The 14503-nt window shown below is 49.3% G+C and overlaps 1 protein-coding gene and 3 non-coding genes across 4 annotated transcripts in view; 1 reads left to right on the top strand and 3 right to left on the bottom strand.

Moving 5' to 3' along the window:
* The window catches only part of Lrrc75a (leucine rich repeat containing 75A), a 41145-nt gene extending 28363 nt beyond the window's left edge, over nt 1-12782 (top strand). Inside the window, exons 3-4 of the mRNA XM_005067628.4 lie at nt 8640-8755; nt 11389-12782. Of these exons, the coding sequence (XP_005067685.1) occupies nt 8640-8755; nt 11389-11920 (648 nt within the window). The 3' untranslated portion in view covers nt 11921-12782. The remainder of the gene's footprint in view (nt 1-8639; nt 8756-11388) is intronic.
* Nucleotides 12783-13112: 330 nt separating this feature from the next.
* LOC121141673 lies at nt 13113-13184 on the bottom strand. The gene has a single exon (XR_005878637.1). It is a non-coding gene; the product is annotated as a small nucleolar RNA SNORD65 (small nucleolar RNA).
* Nucleotides 13185-13800: 616 nt separating this feature from the next.
* LOC121141654 lies at nt 13801-13871 on the bottom strand. The gene has a single exon (XR_005878618.1). It is a non-coding gene; the product is annotated as a small nucleolar RNA SNORD49 (small nucleolar RNA).
* Nucleotides 13872-14252: 381 nt separating this feature from the next.
* LOC121141655 lies at nt 14253-14323 on the bottom strand. The gene has a single exon (XR_005878619.1). It is a non-coding gene; the product is annotated as a small nucleolar RNA SNORD49 (small nucleolar RNA).
* Nucleotides 14324-14503: the final 180 nt, after the last annotated feature.

The following is a 14503-nucleotide window of genomic DNA, read 5'->3' as shown; positions in this document are numbered from 1 at the left end:
AGGGTTACTTTGCTGTCTATTTTACCCACCAGAATAGACTTAAACCTTTAGTATCAGCACTAGAGAGTGGAGCAAAGGCAGATCTCTGTCAGTTCGAAGTCAACCCAGACTACATAGCAAGTTCTGGGCCAGGCAGAGCCACATAGTGAGACCCTGTCTTTAAAAAAAAGACTAGCGAGGCGGTGGTGGCACACGCCTTGAGTACCAGCACTTGGGAGGCAGAGGCAGGCCGATCTCTGTGAGTTTGAGACAAGCCCCATCTAAAAGAGCGAGTTCCGGGACAGCCTCCAAAGCTACACAGAGAAACCCTGTCTCAAAAAAAAAACAAACAAAACAAAAAACCTCTAAGGATTATCCATTCATCTTGATCACAGTTGTGCCTTATAATGGGCAAGAAGCAGCACATTAGCACATTTCGTTGTGAATTTGTATGTGTGCGTATGTGTATGCTTGAATGTGCCAGCATGTGTGGAGGGGGCAAGAGGATGAGAGAGAGCATGTGTCCGAATGCATGCATGCAGCTGTGTGCATGTGCTCATAGAGATGCAAGGACAGCCTCGGGTGCCTGCTCTCCCTCAGATGCCTTCTACCTTTTATTTGAAACAAGGTCTCTCACTGGCCCGGAATTTCATCACGTATGTTAGACTAGCTGCATCTCCCCTCTTACCACTGCTGGGATTACAATCAGGTACCATGACAATTGTCCTCCGACTGCCATATATATGCCTGGCATTCACATGCACCCACACACTCATCCTCATACATATACATATACATACATACAAAACTTAATTTAAAATAAGTAAAACAAACCTCAAGAGCAAACATTTAATGATGAACAGTTTCTGCAGGGCGGGAATCCAAGGCTGTGTTGGGCCTGACTGGAGCTCACTAATGCACACTGTGGGGTTGGTGCAGGAGGCCTCAGTTTGTTGCCACGTGGGTGTCCCCACAGGATTGCTTGGGTGTCCTGTATCACGCAGCTGTCCTAGAATTCACATACCCTCCCTCTGGCCCTTCTGTTCTCCTGATCCCCGAGACAGTTCTGATAAATTTTGGAAGGAGTCTATGTACGTAGGGCTGGCTACCAGGAGCAAAGGACGGTTGGCCTGGGAGGCTCCACACGTGAATGAGATGACTTGGCGCTTTGCTCCTCCCGACTCTAGATTTTGCTCTGTTGCTCCCGTTACTGGGCCCAGCTAGAAACCAGGGACAAGAGGACCTGGTGATGTACTTCTCAAGACCGTCCTATTAACAGAGAAGGGTCGAAAACAGGCTGGGGGATGGGAGCGGGGTGGGGCGAGCCGAGGAAAACCAGCAGGCAGTCTACCTAAACAGCGCCCAGCTTATAGTAAGTGGAGCCGTCAGAATCTGATTAATGAATGAGTACATTTATGAATGAGGGAAGTCTTTGCATGGCAGACAAGGTTGTTGGAGTCCTAGAGGTGTCTGGGAAAGAAGGTGGCAGATGGCATCTGTCCCTTGGGAGACCAGGGAAGGCTGTAGGTTGGCCTTGAACCCCTGATCCTCTTTCCAACAGCTCCTGGGGAAGTAAGTCCATCAAACAAATCCTCCCCCAGTGCTTCAGAACAGTGTCACTGGGCAGTTTTGTCAGTTCCGAGTCCTGCCAATTGTGCCATGCCTCCCTCCGCGCCTTCCTTCGCCACGGGTGGGAGGAAGAGCTGCTAGGAGCCCACAGTCAGACACTGAGCCTTCTGCATGGTTAATCCCAACTCACAGGCACCCACGCAGTCCAGACCCAAAGGAAGCCCAGCAGTATGCAGGCTTCGGAGCTACTGAGCAAGCATGCTGTGTAAGCCCATCATCCCCCTCTGCTCCATTACAGTTTCCTCTTCACAGGGCTCGTTCCCACCCTCCCACATGGTAGGGAATATGGCCATCCACAGGCCCTGTTCACTTGTCCAGGTTCCAGTTCCTAGAAGGTGTCTCATTTTCCCTGGGTCCTCCTTGCTGCTACCACCACCACCACACACACACACACACACACACACACACACACACACACACACACACACACACACCATACACATTGTCTCCTTCTGGGCGGGCCAGCCCCACTCTATCCTGTTCAGGGAGCCTGAAAGGGAAAGAGTTGCGGAAAAGATAAAAGCACCTTGAATGAATATGCAAAGGACCAGATTTCTAACAAGGGGAGTAGAGTATGTAGGTTGGTAGGAGCCAGGGGGCAGGGGGCAATGTCTGGATTTATTCCCACTGAGGAGGTGCGTGTTGAACTGTATGCCTCAGTTCCCTCGTTTGTGAACTGGGAGTGGCAGGGCTGTGCCCAAGTGAACGAAGGAGATGCATAGCGGTTTCTGAAATGCTCAGTAAACGTTAAGGACTGGAAGTGTGACTTATGCTAGTGGGGACCTGCCATTTTTGGCCAGGGTGGATCCCAAGCACCGCAAAAACCAAACAAAAGACCCATGGTGTGTCTAGCTCAGGCAAGCCGAGGGGAACTTATCCCTGCCTGTGGTTTTTTCAGTTAATCTCAACTCTAATTGGCTCCGTGCTCGGCTGCCCCCTCGTGGCCGACACTGTGCACTGCCAGCCCTCATTATGCCTTTGTTCTGTCTGAGCTACTCCAGCTTGGACAACTGAGGGAGAGGGCGTGGCCCCGGGTACACAGAAACCCCGAGAACTGATTGGAGGAGGAGCCAAAGCAGAGGAGCTCTGCTGTGGGCTTTGGGTCGGATTCTCCTGGAAACTAGCAACAGTTCTGTCCCAGAGCATCCCAAAATGATGCCGTGCATGCCCCCATCCCATCCCATCCACTTTGGCTCTTGTCCTTAAGGCCCCTGAGCCCGTGCTTCTCCACCAGAGCTGCACAAGGGAATCACGCTCCCTACAGGACTAGGATCCAGGAAGAAAGAATTGGGAGGCGGGGAGCAGTCAGGAATAAGCGAGGGAATGGGAGCAGAGACAGACAAAACATTGCGGGTTTTCCCAGAGTGTGTGTGTCAGTAAAGCAGAAGGGCAAGGGACCAGCGAGTGGGAGGAGGGTCAGAGGAGAGCCGTAGGGGAGAGAGTATGAATAAGATATAATAATATATATATATGAAATGTCACAATAAAACCTATTATTTTGTACACTAAAAATAAAGTTAATCCACTGCCGAGGGACACGCCCACTCACCACTAGTGTCGGTTTTTAAGGTACCCTGGGAATCCAACGTGGGAAATAAACATTAGATGAGCTATTTCTGCACCATGTTCCATCCTCATACCCCATTCTTTCGCCTCTGAAATCGGATGTCACCATTGCCGGTCGGCACCACTACTCCTCACCTCTGCCAAGCCTGTGCTGGAAAGGGCCATACAGTAGCCACCAAAGGTGACTTTAGCTACCCTCACCCAGGTGACCACTGCTTCACTGACACCTATTTCTCCGTGCCGCCTTGGTCCCCTTGCCCAGTGTTCCCTCCGCTCCCCGCCTCAGCTTATTCCATGGCTAGGGGTTCAGCCAGACCCTGGAAGTCCCACCTGGAAGTCCCACTGGCTCCTCCTATTCATCATGTCCCCACAGGAGCTGGTCACTCCCCACCATGCCTTTACGCCTGCTTTTCCTCTGGAGCCCTTGGTGATGTTACGTGATAAAAGCAAACTGAGAGGGAAAGGGTTTATTCTGGCTTACAGTCCATCACATCGGAGAGTCAAAGTGTCAGAGAACTTGAAGTAACTGAACACATTGCATACTCAATCAAAACACCAAGACACATGCATGTGCCTGCTTGGTTGAATGATGCCTTTTCCCACTCCTTTACATAATCAAGATAATGCTTAGCAGCCCATCTCCCAGGTAGTGCTACACTCTGCCACATTGACGGCTAATAATACTGTCACGAACCCTGTGCTTTCTAGCCCAAATTCCCTACGCCTTCATCTGCATTCTGCCCACACCTTCTCCAACCTGTGTTGTGACCTCTGTCACTTTCAGTCCCTTCTGTGGGCGTGGTCTCGGTCACCCTCTCAGCTTCCCAGTTCTCCCACGCCATCTCCCTGTAAGAAAATCCCAGGATACAAACCTCGCCCACCATTCCTCTCCACTGACTCCCTTGCAGCCACCAAGGACGCTTCCCCTTGTCTGTGTCGCATGCTGCCACCCTGCGTGACTAGGCTAAGCAAGAGCTTGAGTCTAGGAATCCAGTGTCTACTCCAGGGGTTCAGCGAGATTGCCCGGAAAGGATGAGTAATCCCAGTTTGTCAGTCACGAGGAAGCAACAGGGAGCGGTGAGGCTGTGAGGAACAAGACGGTCCCTCCCAGAGCAGTCCCGTCAGTGGCAGGCCACCGCAATGACTCCTACTTGGATGCCTCACTTTTCCAGGCCTCCAGTCACACGCAGCCTTCCCCACTCCTGTGCCACTGCTCAGACTTCCTTCTCCTACTATTCTGTCAGCTACAGCTCCCGGAATCTTGGTTCTCCCCTCTAATGAGACTGGTGTGAGCATGTAGTTCTCTGGAGTGTGGGCATTCGGTAAAGTTCTAACTTGGTGTCTGCCTTAATCCAGGTGACAGATACGAAGGTTTGGACAGGTGCTAGCTTGGGGATGGCCAGATTTGCCCAGGCCAGATTCTTACTTGCTACCTCCGTGCCTATAGAACTACCCTCACAAGCCGGGCATTGTTAGCTCACACCTTTAATCCCAGCACTCGGGAGGCAGAGGCAGGCAGATCTCTGTGAGTTCAAGGCCAGCCTGGTCTACAGAGCGAGTTCCAGGACAGCCTCCAAAGCCACAGAGAAACCCTGTCTCGAAAAAAAAACCAAAAAAAAAAAAAAAACCTACCCTCACCAATTATTGCTCCTCATTCAGAAATATCTCAGATTTCCTTTCTCCATCAAAAAAAATAATCAAAAAATGAAACTGCTATCCATCTGCTCTTAAAAACTCAATTTAAGGGCTGGGCATGGTGACACATGCCTTTAATCCTCATGCCTGGGAGGCAGAGGTGGTCAGATCTCTGAGTTTGAGCCTAATCTACAGTCATTTCCAGACAACAGGAAGACCCTGTCTCAAAAACAGCAACAAAACCAGCTTACATCTGAGCCCAGGTAGAAATGATGTTTGGTCTTTAGCACTGAAGCTCAGCATACTGCTCTTTCCATGGAGTGTAAGCATTGCAACAGATCAGATGGATGGGGATTCTGGCACTTGGGAGCTAAAGAATACTGAGTGTTACAGCTCAGATGGAAAGGTATTCTGGCACTCAGGAGCCAAGGACTACCACAGGTCACAGTAAGTGTACTGTAGCAGCTTATAGTCCTGCTCCATGGAAAGGCTTCCCCAGTGTCATAGCTTTGCTCTGGCAGGAGAGGGCTTCTCCAGCAAAGCTGTTACAGTTCAACTCTAGTCCACCGGAGTGTAACAACGCCACTAAGCTAGGGGAAAGTTTTCCCCAGCGTTACAGCCATGCTCTGTCCATTCCATCGAAGGAAGGTCTCACCCAAACCTTATTCATGAGATTTATTGGGAGGGAAGAATCCAGGAGAGCGGTTGCCCCTCTGCCAGGGTGGCAAAAGACAGCTAGACAGCCACAAGCTGAACAGGCACAGGGTTTATATAGGGTTTGTTAGGGGTGGAGTTTTTCCAGGGGGATTTCCAGGTTGAGGATTGGTGAGATTTCAATCCTAAACTCAGATTAGCTAGATCTCCTGCTCAGGGATTGGTTAGTTTTCTGCTCAAGTTCAGGGTCAGCTTTGGCCCTGGTTTCAGGACCAAAGTGTGTTTCTTTCACTGGTTCTTTTTAGCCTTTTAGCTCTAATTTTAGGGACAGGGTGTATTTATCTCACTGGCTCTGATTCTAGTGGCATTTTCTTTGGCACTGATTTCAGGGTCAGGGTACATTTCTTTGGTTCTGGTTGCAGGGCCAAAGTGTGTTTCTTTTGGCTCTGCTCAAGGTGTGTTTCTTTGGCTGACGCTTTTTTTCCTACATGGAGGATGAGCACCAGGACCCTGTGGATACCAAATGCACTTGTCCCTTCATAAAGCAGCGTGGTACATGTGTACACCCTCCTTTGCCATAAGCACGCCATCCAGGTAGATGCTATAGGAGTAATGGTCGTGCTACAAGGCTTACAGAGTAATGACAGAAAAATAAGCCTGTCCATGTTCAATACAGACATCACTCTTTTCCGGGTAGGGTCTCTCCTGGCTGTCCTGGAACTCACTATGTAGACCAGGCTGGCCTCAGACTCACAGAGATCCTCCTGCCTCTGCTGAGATTAAAGGCATTCACCACCATGTCTGGCTTTTCTGGGTACTCTTGATCTGCGTTTGGTTGAATGCCTGGATGTGTTCAGGTTACAGACTGTACTCATTGAGCAAGCTTGGGTTCTGTACAAAGCACCTGAATGGTGGTGACTCAGTTAATCCTCAAACCCATGTTGAAGCCAGTGTTGCTCCCCCACCGCCACACACACAGGACAGGAACTCAAGGCCACAGACAAAACCAGGACATGAAACCGCACAGTCTGGTCCCAAGTCCCATGTTCTAAACGATTTCATAGACTGCTTCTCCATTAGCAGAGTGGCAATGGTAATCTTAATCGAAAAGATACTAAAAAAAAATAATAGTAAGAAAGCTGATAGTGCTGGATACATTGAACCTCGAACCTCACCACCTCCTGTTTGTGGTTTGCATTGGAGCCCCCAGCACTGGGCCTTCTGACAGGAGTACATTCTTGCCCATTCCTGGCGTGGCATTCGCACTTCCCGCCCAGCTTAGAGCTGGTACAGGGCTGTGTTGAATTGATTCTCCTTGAGATGGAGTTGGTGTTTCTCTATTAAATCTTTACACTGCAGTTATCCCAGTGTATAATCCAGTGACTTAATTGACAGAAATTAATGTTCTCACTGTTGTAGAGGTCGGAAGGCCAAGATGCAGCTTCTCCTAGTCTTCTGTGAAGAGTTTTTCCCTGCAAGCATACATAGATCTTTCCTCTAGACATGTCTGTGCCCTAGACACTTCTAAACACACGTTGTATTGAGTTAAAGCCCACTCGCATGGCCTCATTTTTCCTTTAATTAACCTTAAATGTCCTGTCTTTCAATATAGTCACATTCTGGGTAGTTGAGGGTTTGGAAATCAATATAGAGCTGCGTAGCAAGTGGCACACACCTTTAACCCCAGGACTCAGGAGGCAGAGGCAGGCAGATCCCTGGGTTCAAGGCCAGCATGGTTTACAGGTTGAATTCCAGGACACACAGGGCTACACAGAGAAATGAGAGAGGAGAGAGAGAGAGAGAGAGAGAGAGAGAGAGAGAGAGAGAGAGAGAGAGAGAGAGAGAGAGAGAGAGAGAGAGAGAGAGAGAGAGAGAGATGCTCCTCCAGAGGTCCTGAGTTCAATTCCCCAGCAGCCAAATAGTGGCTCACAACCATCTATAATGAAATCCGGTGCCCCCTTCTGGAGTGCAGATATACATGCAGGCAGAACACTGTATACATAATAAATAAATCTTTTTAAGAAAGAAGAGAGAAGCCGGGCGTTAGTGGCGCACGCCTTTAATCCCAGCACTCGGGAGGCAGAGGCAGGCGGATCTCTGTGAGTTCGAGGCCAGCCTGGTCTACAAAGTGAGTTCCAGGACAGCCTCCAAAGCTACAGAGAAACCCTGTCTCGAAAAACCAAAAAAAAAAAAAAAAAAAAAAAAAAAGGAAAGAAAGAAGAGAGAAAGAGAGGGCTGGAGAGTACTGGCTGCTCTTGAAGAGTATGCTGGTTCGATTTCCAGCACCCACATAGTATCTAACAATCGCCTCTAACTCCAGTTCCAGGGAGTCTAATGTACTTTCTGTCCTCTGTAGGAACTGCATGCATATGGAACAATCATACATACAAACAAAACATCCATACACATGAAATAAAAATGGTTTTTGTTTTGGGGGGGTTTTGGTTTTTCAAGACAGGGCTTCTCTGTATTGACTTGGAGGTTGTCCTAGGACTCACTCTGTAGACCAGATCTGCCTGCCTTCGCCTGAGTGCTGGGATTAAAGGTGTGAGCCACCAACACCCATAAAAATGTTTTTAAATGGTAATGAAGCAAAAGGTATTGTAGATGGGCAGACTGCATGGGGAAAGATTTGCCCCTCTCAGATTTCTGTTTTCCCACTTTGGGGAAAGACATAAATAAAAACAAGTCATTTTATTATGTGAACTACAAGAACCTTTGTTCATGACTGCTTCTTAGTAAGCACTCAAAGATATATTGTGCCAGGGAACAAAATGACTCTAGATACTGCGAGTTGGCAGGGGTCATACAATTTCTGGCTTAACAGGTCTGCTCTAGCTAGTCATGGTCAGACTACCTGCAATCCAGACTTTTTATATGTGTCAGGTTTCCTAGTAATAGCAACTAATTCACAAAGCAGAGACTCAGACAGTAGAGCACTTGCTTACCATGTCTGAGGCCCTGGGTTCCATTCCCAGTAACACACGCACACACACGCGCGTACACACGCATTATTTGTACCTGCTGCTCCTGCCATAGGTACTCACTGGGGCCAGCAGAGCAGGCCTCCCTTGTGCTGAGCTCTGAGAGAGCCAGGGAGTCTAGAGTAGGTGTCAGGACACCTCCAAGCCCTCCAGGGTCACCTCACAGACCTGTGCCTGTGATTGCCTCTGCAGGAGGGTGACGCGCTGGGTGCCATGGAGAAGCTGTGCCGGCAGCTGACCTACCACCTTAGCCCTCATTCACAGTGGAGGAGGCATCGAGGGCTGGTGAAGAGGAAGCCACAGGCCTGGTGAGTGGCAGTCCCTATAGTCTGCCCTGCCCCAGCCCTGCTGACTGACACCCTTCCTGGGGGACAGTGCCAAGGGAAGGGCCTGAGCCAGAGGGTATATCAGTAAATTCTGCTTGAAGGAGGTAAGATCATGCTGGATTTAAGAACCGGAAAAGTAAGTTGGTCACTCCAGATACATGAGAGATGCTGAAAAGGAGCTCCCTGGCGTAGGAACTGGGGAGCATGCCCTGCAGATGGACAGGTGGGGAGGGGACATGAGGCATTTCTAGTTCCTGGTGTTCCTAGTACCCTGGGATGGAAACCAGGCACCATGGGGGTACCTCTGCAATTCTATACTTTGGAGGCCTAGGCAAGAAGGTTGCCTCGAGTTGTGACCATCACAACCCACTTCCAGAAAGTTCTCTGGGATGTCCTTCCAGGGGATCTAGAGTCTAGCCTTGTCTCAGCCATACAGGAGTAGAGGATAGAGGGCTTGAGACACAATACACAGAACAGGTCTCATGGTAGGAAGCAAGGGAACCCAGCTGAGAGGCAGGCTGGACAAATGACACAGGTGAGTGACTTGCCTTCTCAAAGACTGGCAAGGCCCTGGTTCTGTGCTCAAATCATCAGAGTGGCTTCCAGTGGGCTAGAGAGGACAAGTCAGTTCCCTTCTCTCTCTTAAAAAAAAAAAAGACTGACGAAAGCAACTTCAAGGGGGAAAGGGTTTATTTGATCTATAGTTCCATGCTGCAGTCCATCACTGTGGGGGAGTCAAGATGGCAGGAAATTGAAGCCACTAGTCACATCCACAGTCAAAAGCAGAAAGAAATGAATGCATGCATGCTTGACTCTCAGCTCTCCACTCAGACATTCCTGGACTAACTTCAGCCTGAGTCTTCCTGTGTCAGTTAACACAAGCATCCAAACAGTTCCCCACGGACATTCCCACAGGTCAACCCGATCTAGACAATTATGGAGGCTCTTCCCACATGTTTCTAGACATTGACAATTATCATCATGAGGCTGGAGAGATGGCTCATTGAGTTAGAACACTGGCTGCTCTTGCAGATGGCATCAGATTCCCTGGAGCTGGAGTTACAAGCAGTTGTGAGCTGCCTGACAGGGTACTAGGAACCAAACTCAAATCCTCTGCAAGAGCAGTTTGTGTTCTTAACTACTAAGCCACCTCTCCAATTCTCCCTACCCCTTATTGCATTCAGGCAATAAGGATGGGCAGATAACAGGAACTTGCATTTAGGCCTTATTGGAAGGAGGGGAACAAGAGGTATTTGCTAAATAAACTCCTAGTCTCAAGCTGGTCAGCAGATCCCTATGGGGGAAGGGTCCAACAGGGGTTGCTTGGAGTTTTTGTTTGGGGTTTTTGTTAGTTTTAAGACAAGGTCTCAAAGGATAGTGCTGGCTATCCTTGAACTAATTATGTAGACCAGGCTGGCCTTGAACTCACAGAGATCCATCTGTCTCCCAAGAGTTAGAATGCAAGGCATGTACCACTATACCCAGTTTTTTGTTTTGTTTTTTTAAGACAAAGTCAGCAGAGCATTGGTGGCGCACACCTTTAATCCCAGCACTCAGGAGGCAGAGGCAGGCGGATCTCTGTGAGTTCTAGGCTAGCCTGGTCTACAGAGCGAGTTCCAGGACAGCCTCCAAAATACAGAGAAACCCTGTCTTGAAATACCAAAAAAAAAAAAAAAAAAAAAAAGACAAGGTCTTTGCTATATAGCCTTGGCTAGCCTAGAACTCACTATGCAAACTAGACAGGCTTTGAATTCATAAGAGATCCAGCTTCAAGAGGGCCCCCAGGTAGCTGCTTCGGTGAGGCTGTGACCCTTCAGCTGCCGGCATAGACACACACTCTTGCAGCAAGTTGAGCCATCCCCAGGGTAGGAGGGTTAGGGCTTGCTTCAGCCATTTGGAAATTCAGAGAATGAGTGTCTTACCAATGGGACAGTGGTTGGGGGCACACTGGCTCCTGACCAGGCACGGGGTAGCAGATAGCAAGGAAGGAGATGAAAGCGTCAAGCCACCAGGAGTCCTTTTGCTTTCTCCTCTGAAAGCTGTCCTCTGGTATTGGAGGCAAGTCAGCTGCCACTCGATTGTGAGCTCAACCCAAGTGACTAACAATGACAGCATTTACTCACCTGCCTATAGGAGGCACTGTTGTAACACTTACTACTTAGTGTTCCTCTTTTTTTTTTTTTTGGTTTTTTGAGACAGGGTTTCTCTGTGGCTTTGGAGGCTGTCCTGGAACTCACTCTGTAGACCAGACTGGCCTCGAAATCACAGAGATCTGCCTGCCTCTGCCTCCCGAGTGCTGGGATTAAAGGCGTGCTCCACCAACGCCCGGCTTTGGTTTTTAACCCTATAATAGTAACTTTTTTATTAGTCGAGCAACTGAATGAAGCACAAACCATTATGAACTAGCTAGAGAGCTACTGGAATGGCAGCCTCCATCCTTATGCTCTGCCCGCTCTGCTGAGCCTGAAGCAGATGCTGTGGACTCCCCATCCTGACAAGGGATAGATGAGGTCCCAGATCAGAGTTAAGCAGAGGCCAGTTCCGTGCTGACAGTCAATACTGCCTCCAAGAAAGGCCTGCCCTGCTTGCTTAGCCTTATTCCTTCTTTCCTTCAGTCTCAAGGCTCTCCTAGCTGGGAATCCTCCAGACAACATGGTGGATCTGTCAGGCATCCCACTGACCTCACGTGACCTGGAGAGGGTGACCAGCTATCTTCAGCGCTGTGGAGAGCAAGTGGACAGTGTGGAGCTGGGCTTCACAGGCCTCACAGACGACATGGTTCTGCAGCTACTACCAGCACTCAGTACCCTGCCCCGCCTCACCACACTAGCCCTCAATGGCAACCGATTGACCAGGGCTCTGCTGAGGGACCTCACGGACACCCTGAAGGACCCCAGCAAGTTCCCCAATGTCACATGGATTGACCTGGGCAACAACGTGGACATCTTCTCTTTACCCCAGCCCTTCCTGCTCAGCCTTCGTAAGCGCTCTCCGAAACAGGGCCACCTACCCACCATCCTGGAGCTGGGTGAGGGGCCAGGTACCGGGGAAGAGGCCAGGGAAGACACAAGCCAGCAGGACCCAGGGGAAAGCCCTGTGACACCTACCAGAGACCATGAGAGCAGGGAGATTATATCCCAGACATGACCTGCAAGTAGGGAGAACTTGAGAGGATGGCTAAGGCAGGTTAGGAGCTCTTCTCATCAGAAAATCTGAACCCCACCCAAAGACCAGGATAAGATCAAAGCAGTAACCTTTTGTTCCCAACTCCCAGTGCCTGCCACGAGGAAGGTATCTCTTGCTCTACGGATGTCTCCACTCAGCTGGCTCTCCACTTGTGTAGCTGGACAAAGCACTGTTCCACTAGTGCTGTGTGTGAGACCACTCCTCCCGTACAGGAAGAGGAACTTTATATTAAAGACCCTTGGAGCACCCAATTCAAAGGGGCCTTTTTTAAAGGCCATGGGTAGTTCAGAGCATTAAGTATGGAAAATCAAATTGAAGCTGCAGACCTTTCTTGGCTAGGGGTCTTACTGTGAAGGGCAGTACCATGCCTACTTCCTTTACCCCACAACCAACACAACTTTTCTAGCAGCTTTAGGCCCTGCTCCCAGTATTAAGTCACAGGAATGGCTTTTCAAGCACTTAATACCATGAGAAGGCCCCAGGACTAGTTAGAACTGAGGCTTCTATACCTTATTTTTCCAATAATGCTCCCAAAGGAAGCCAGGAACTATTCTGAATTAGATGGAGCAAAAATCCATATTCAGGGAAGCAAAGCCTTACAGGACAACTGAGAAAACTAGCTTATAGGATCTGGGGCGAGATTGGAGCCTTCCTTACATGGTACAGCCAAAGGATAGGAATCCAGTGTGGGTGCCTTAAAGGCTTTGGAGTCTTTGCCCAAGTCTTCGGTTGTGAAAACAGCTTAGACTGACCTGAAGTTTACAGTACTAAGCTGGACTGTTTAACACCTGACACTTTTAAAATACATATTTTTAAGAACCAATACCAAAGATCCTGCTTTACTACATAGTGCTCCATAACTGCTGTACATTCTGACCTGTGAGTTAATTCATCCAATACAACGGCAACCAATTTTGTAAACAGGCATTTATTAAGAGGTAGAGGCTCCTGTGGGGCAGGATGATTCACCCAATGTGCCTGACCAGAACAAGGTGGGCAGACTTGCTCGGGAGTACTTCCACAACAATACTCAAGGGGGCCCGAGTTGATGGTGGCACTGCTGCTGGAGACGCTTCTGGACAGGGCCTGCAAAGAACTAAATTTCAGAATCACACTTGCTCTAACCAATGGCATCCCCAACATCTAAAGGCATCTTCAGAAAACCATAGGCTCACCACTACCAATCTGCCGGTAATTCCAGCTATTTTAGGTGATCTCATCATTTGATATCCTTCCAGAATGACAACTATCTGCTTGAGATTATCACTGTAGAGATCAAACTTACCTCCTCCACTGCGGCCGAGACAGGCTGCATTCCGGCATTTTGTTCTCCCAATTCTTGAGGAAATGGACACTCCTAAGATTTTAGGAACAGTATGTTATTTCTAGTGGCAGTCCCACTGAAACCTAGCTTTTAAGGACAACCTAACAAAAGCATCGACGACCTTATAAGGTGTATATATTTTTCAAGTTACTAAAATGCCATTCTAACCAGTGAGACTGCTTCCGGGTTCACTCCATAGGACCCAAATGGCAAGATGAGCTGTCCAAACTGCCACACGGAAAAATTTTAAATTTAAGGGACCAGGTTTGATTCCCAGCACTCACGTGGTGGCCCCCCACAGTCACACCTAGACACTCCACATAACTCAAACAGTATTGAGTGCAGACATTCCAAGTCAGGCGGGACTGATGCATATGAATTAATGCTTACCTCGTGGAAGGCCACGGCTGCTGGCAGTCCTTCACTCCAAATTTCCGACCTAGGCATAAATATGGCAGTTGTTATAGTTCAGACCGAGTTAACCCTAAACACCAGCGACTGGTGAGGGCTTGACTGCAGTCAGCCAGGAATAGTTATCGTCAGTTATCGCTTCTGACGGCACTTCCTATTAGTGATCTCATCATAGCAGTCAAGCATTGCGTTGTCCCACACCAACCCCTACTTTCAGCCATTAGCTGTAGACCCTTTTTAAACTAGGCATATGCCCATGTCCACGTGAATGGTGTTGTCGCGACCAGAACACTCCCTGACATGAGTTCAGGTGGTTACGATAGACTAATAGGCCTCTTAACAGAGCCAGGGAAAACTTAGCCTTCTGCATAAAGCAGGGGCTGTGGCTGGGACACAAGTAACGAAACTACAGTTTTAGCCAGAAACTCTTACCTCATGGCGGGGTACTGCTCCCACTCGACGTCCTGCCAATCCCCCTTGAAAGGGTAAAAGGATAAGCGTCCAGAGACATTGGAACTCTGGTGCTCAGCAGTCAATCGCCGTGGCTCGTGCGACTGCGATCAGCTCAAAAGGGAGGTCGTCAGTCGTCGCCTCGGACGGCACTTCCTGTTACTAGTATCATCTGAGCAGCCGACACCCAGAACACACGCGGTGGCCCGGGTTGCAGACCCCGACCTACCCAGCCCCCCCATGTCTGCGCAGGACCCATGCTGGGGCTGGGAAGCCGGGCCAACTCAGCATCGCACCAGCCCACGCTACAGAGCAAGCTACGAAAAACAGGGAAAAACCCTCACGGAGTCCGCAGAGCA

This window comes from Mesocricetus auratus, unplaced genomic scaffold (genome assembly GCF_017639785.1).
Source record: "Mesocricetus auratus isolate SY011 unplaced genomic scaffold, BCM_Maur_2.0 Super-Scaffold_100007, whole genome shotgun sequence".
Taxonomy (NCBI): Eukaryota; Metazoa; Chordata; class Mammalia; order Rodentia; family Cricetidae; genus Mesocricetus; species Mesocricetus auratus.
Note: the sequence above shows the minus strand (reverse complement) of the source record. Positions and strands in the feature narration are given on the sequence as shown.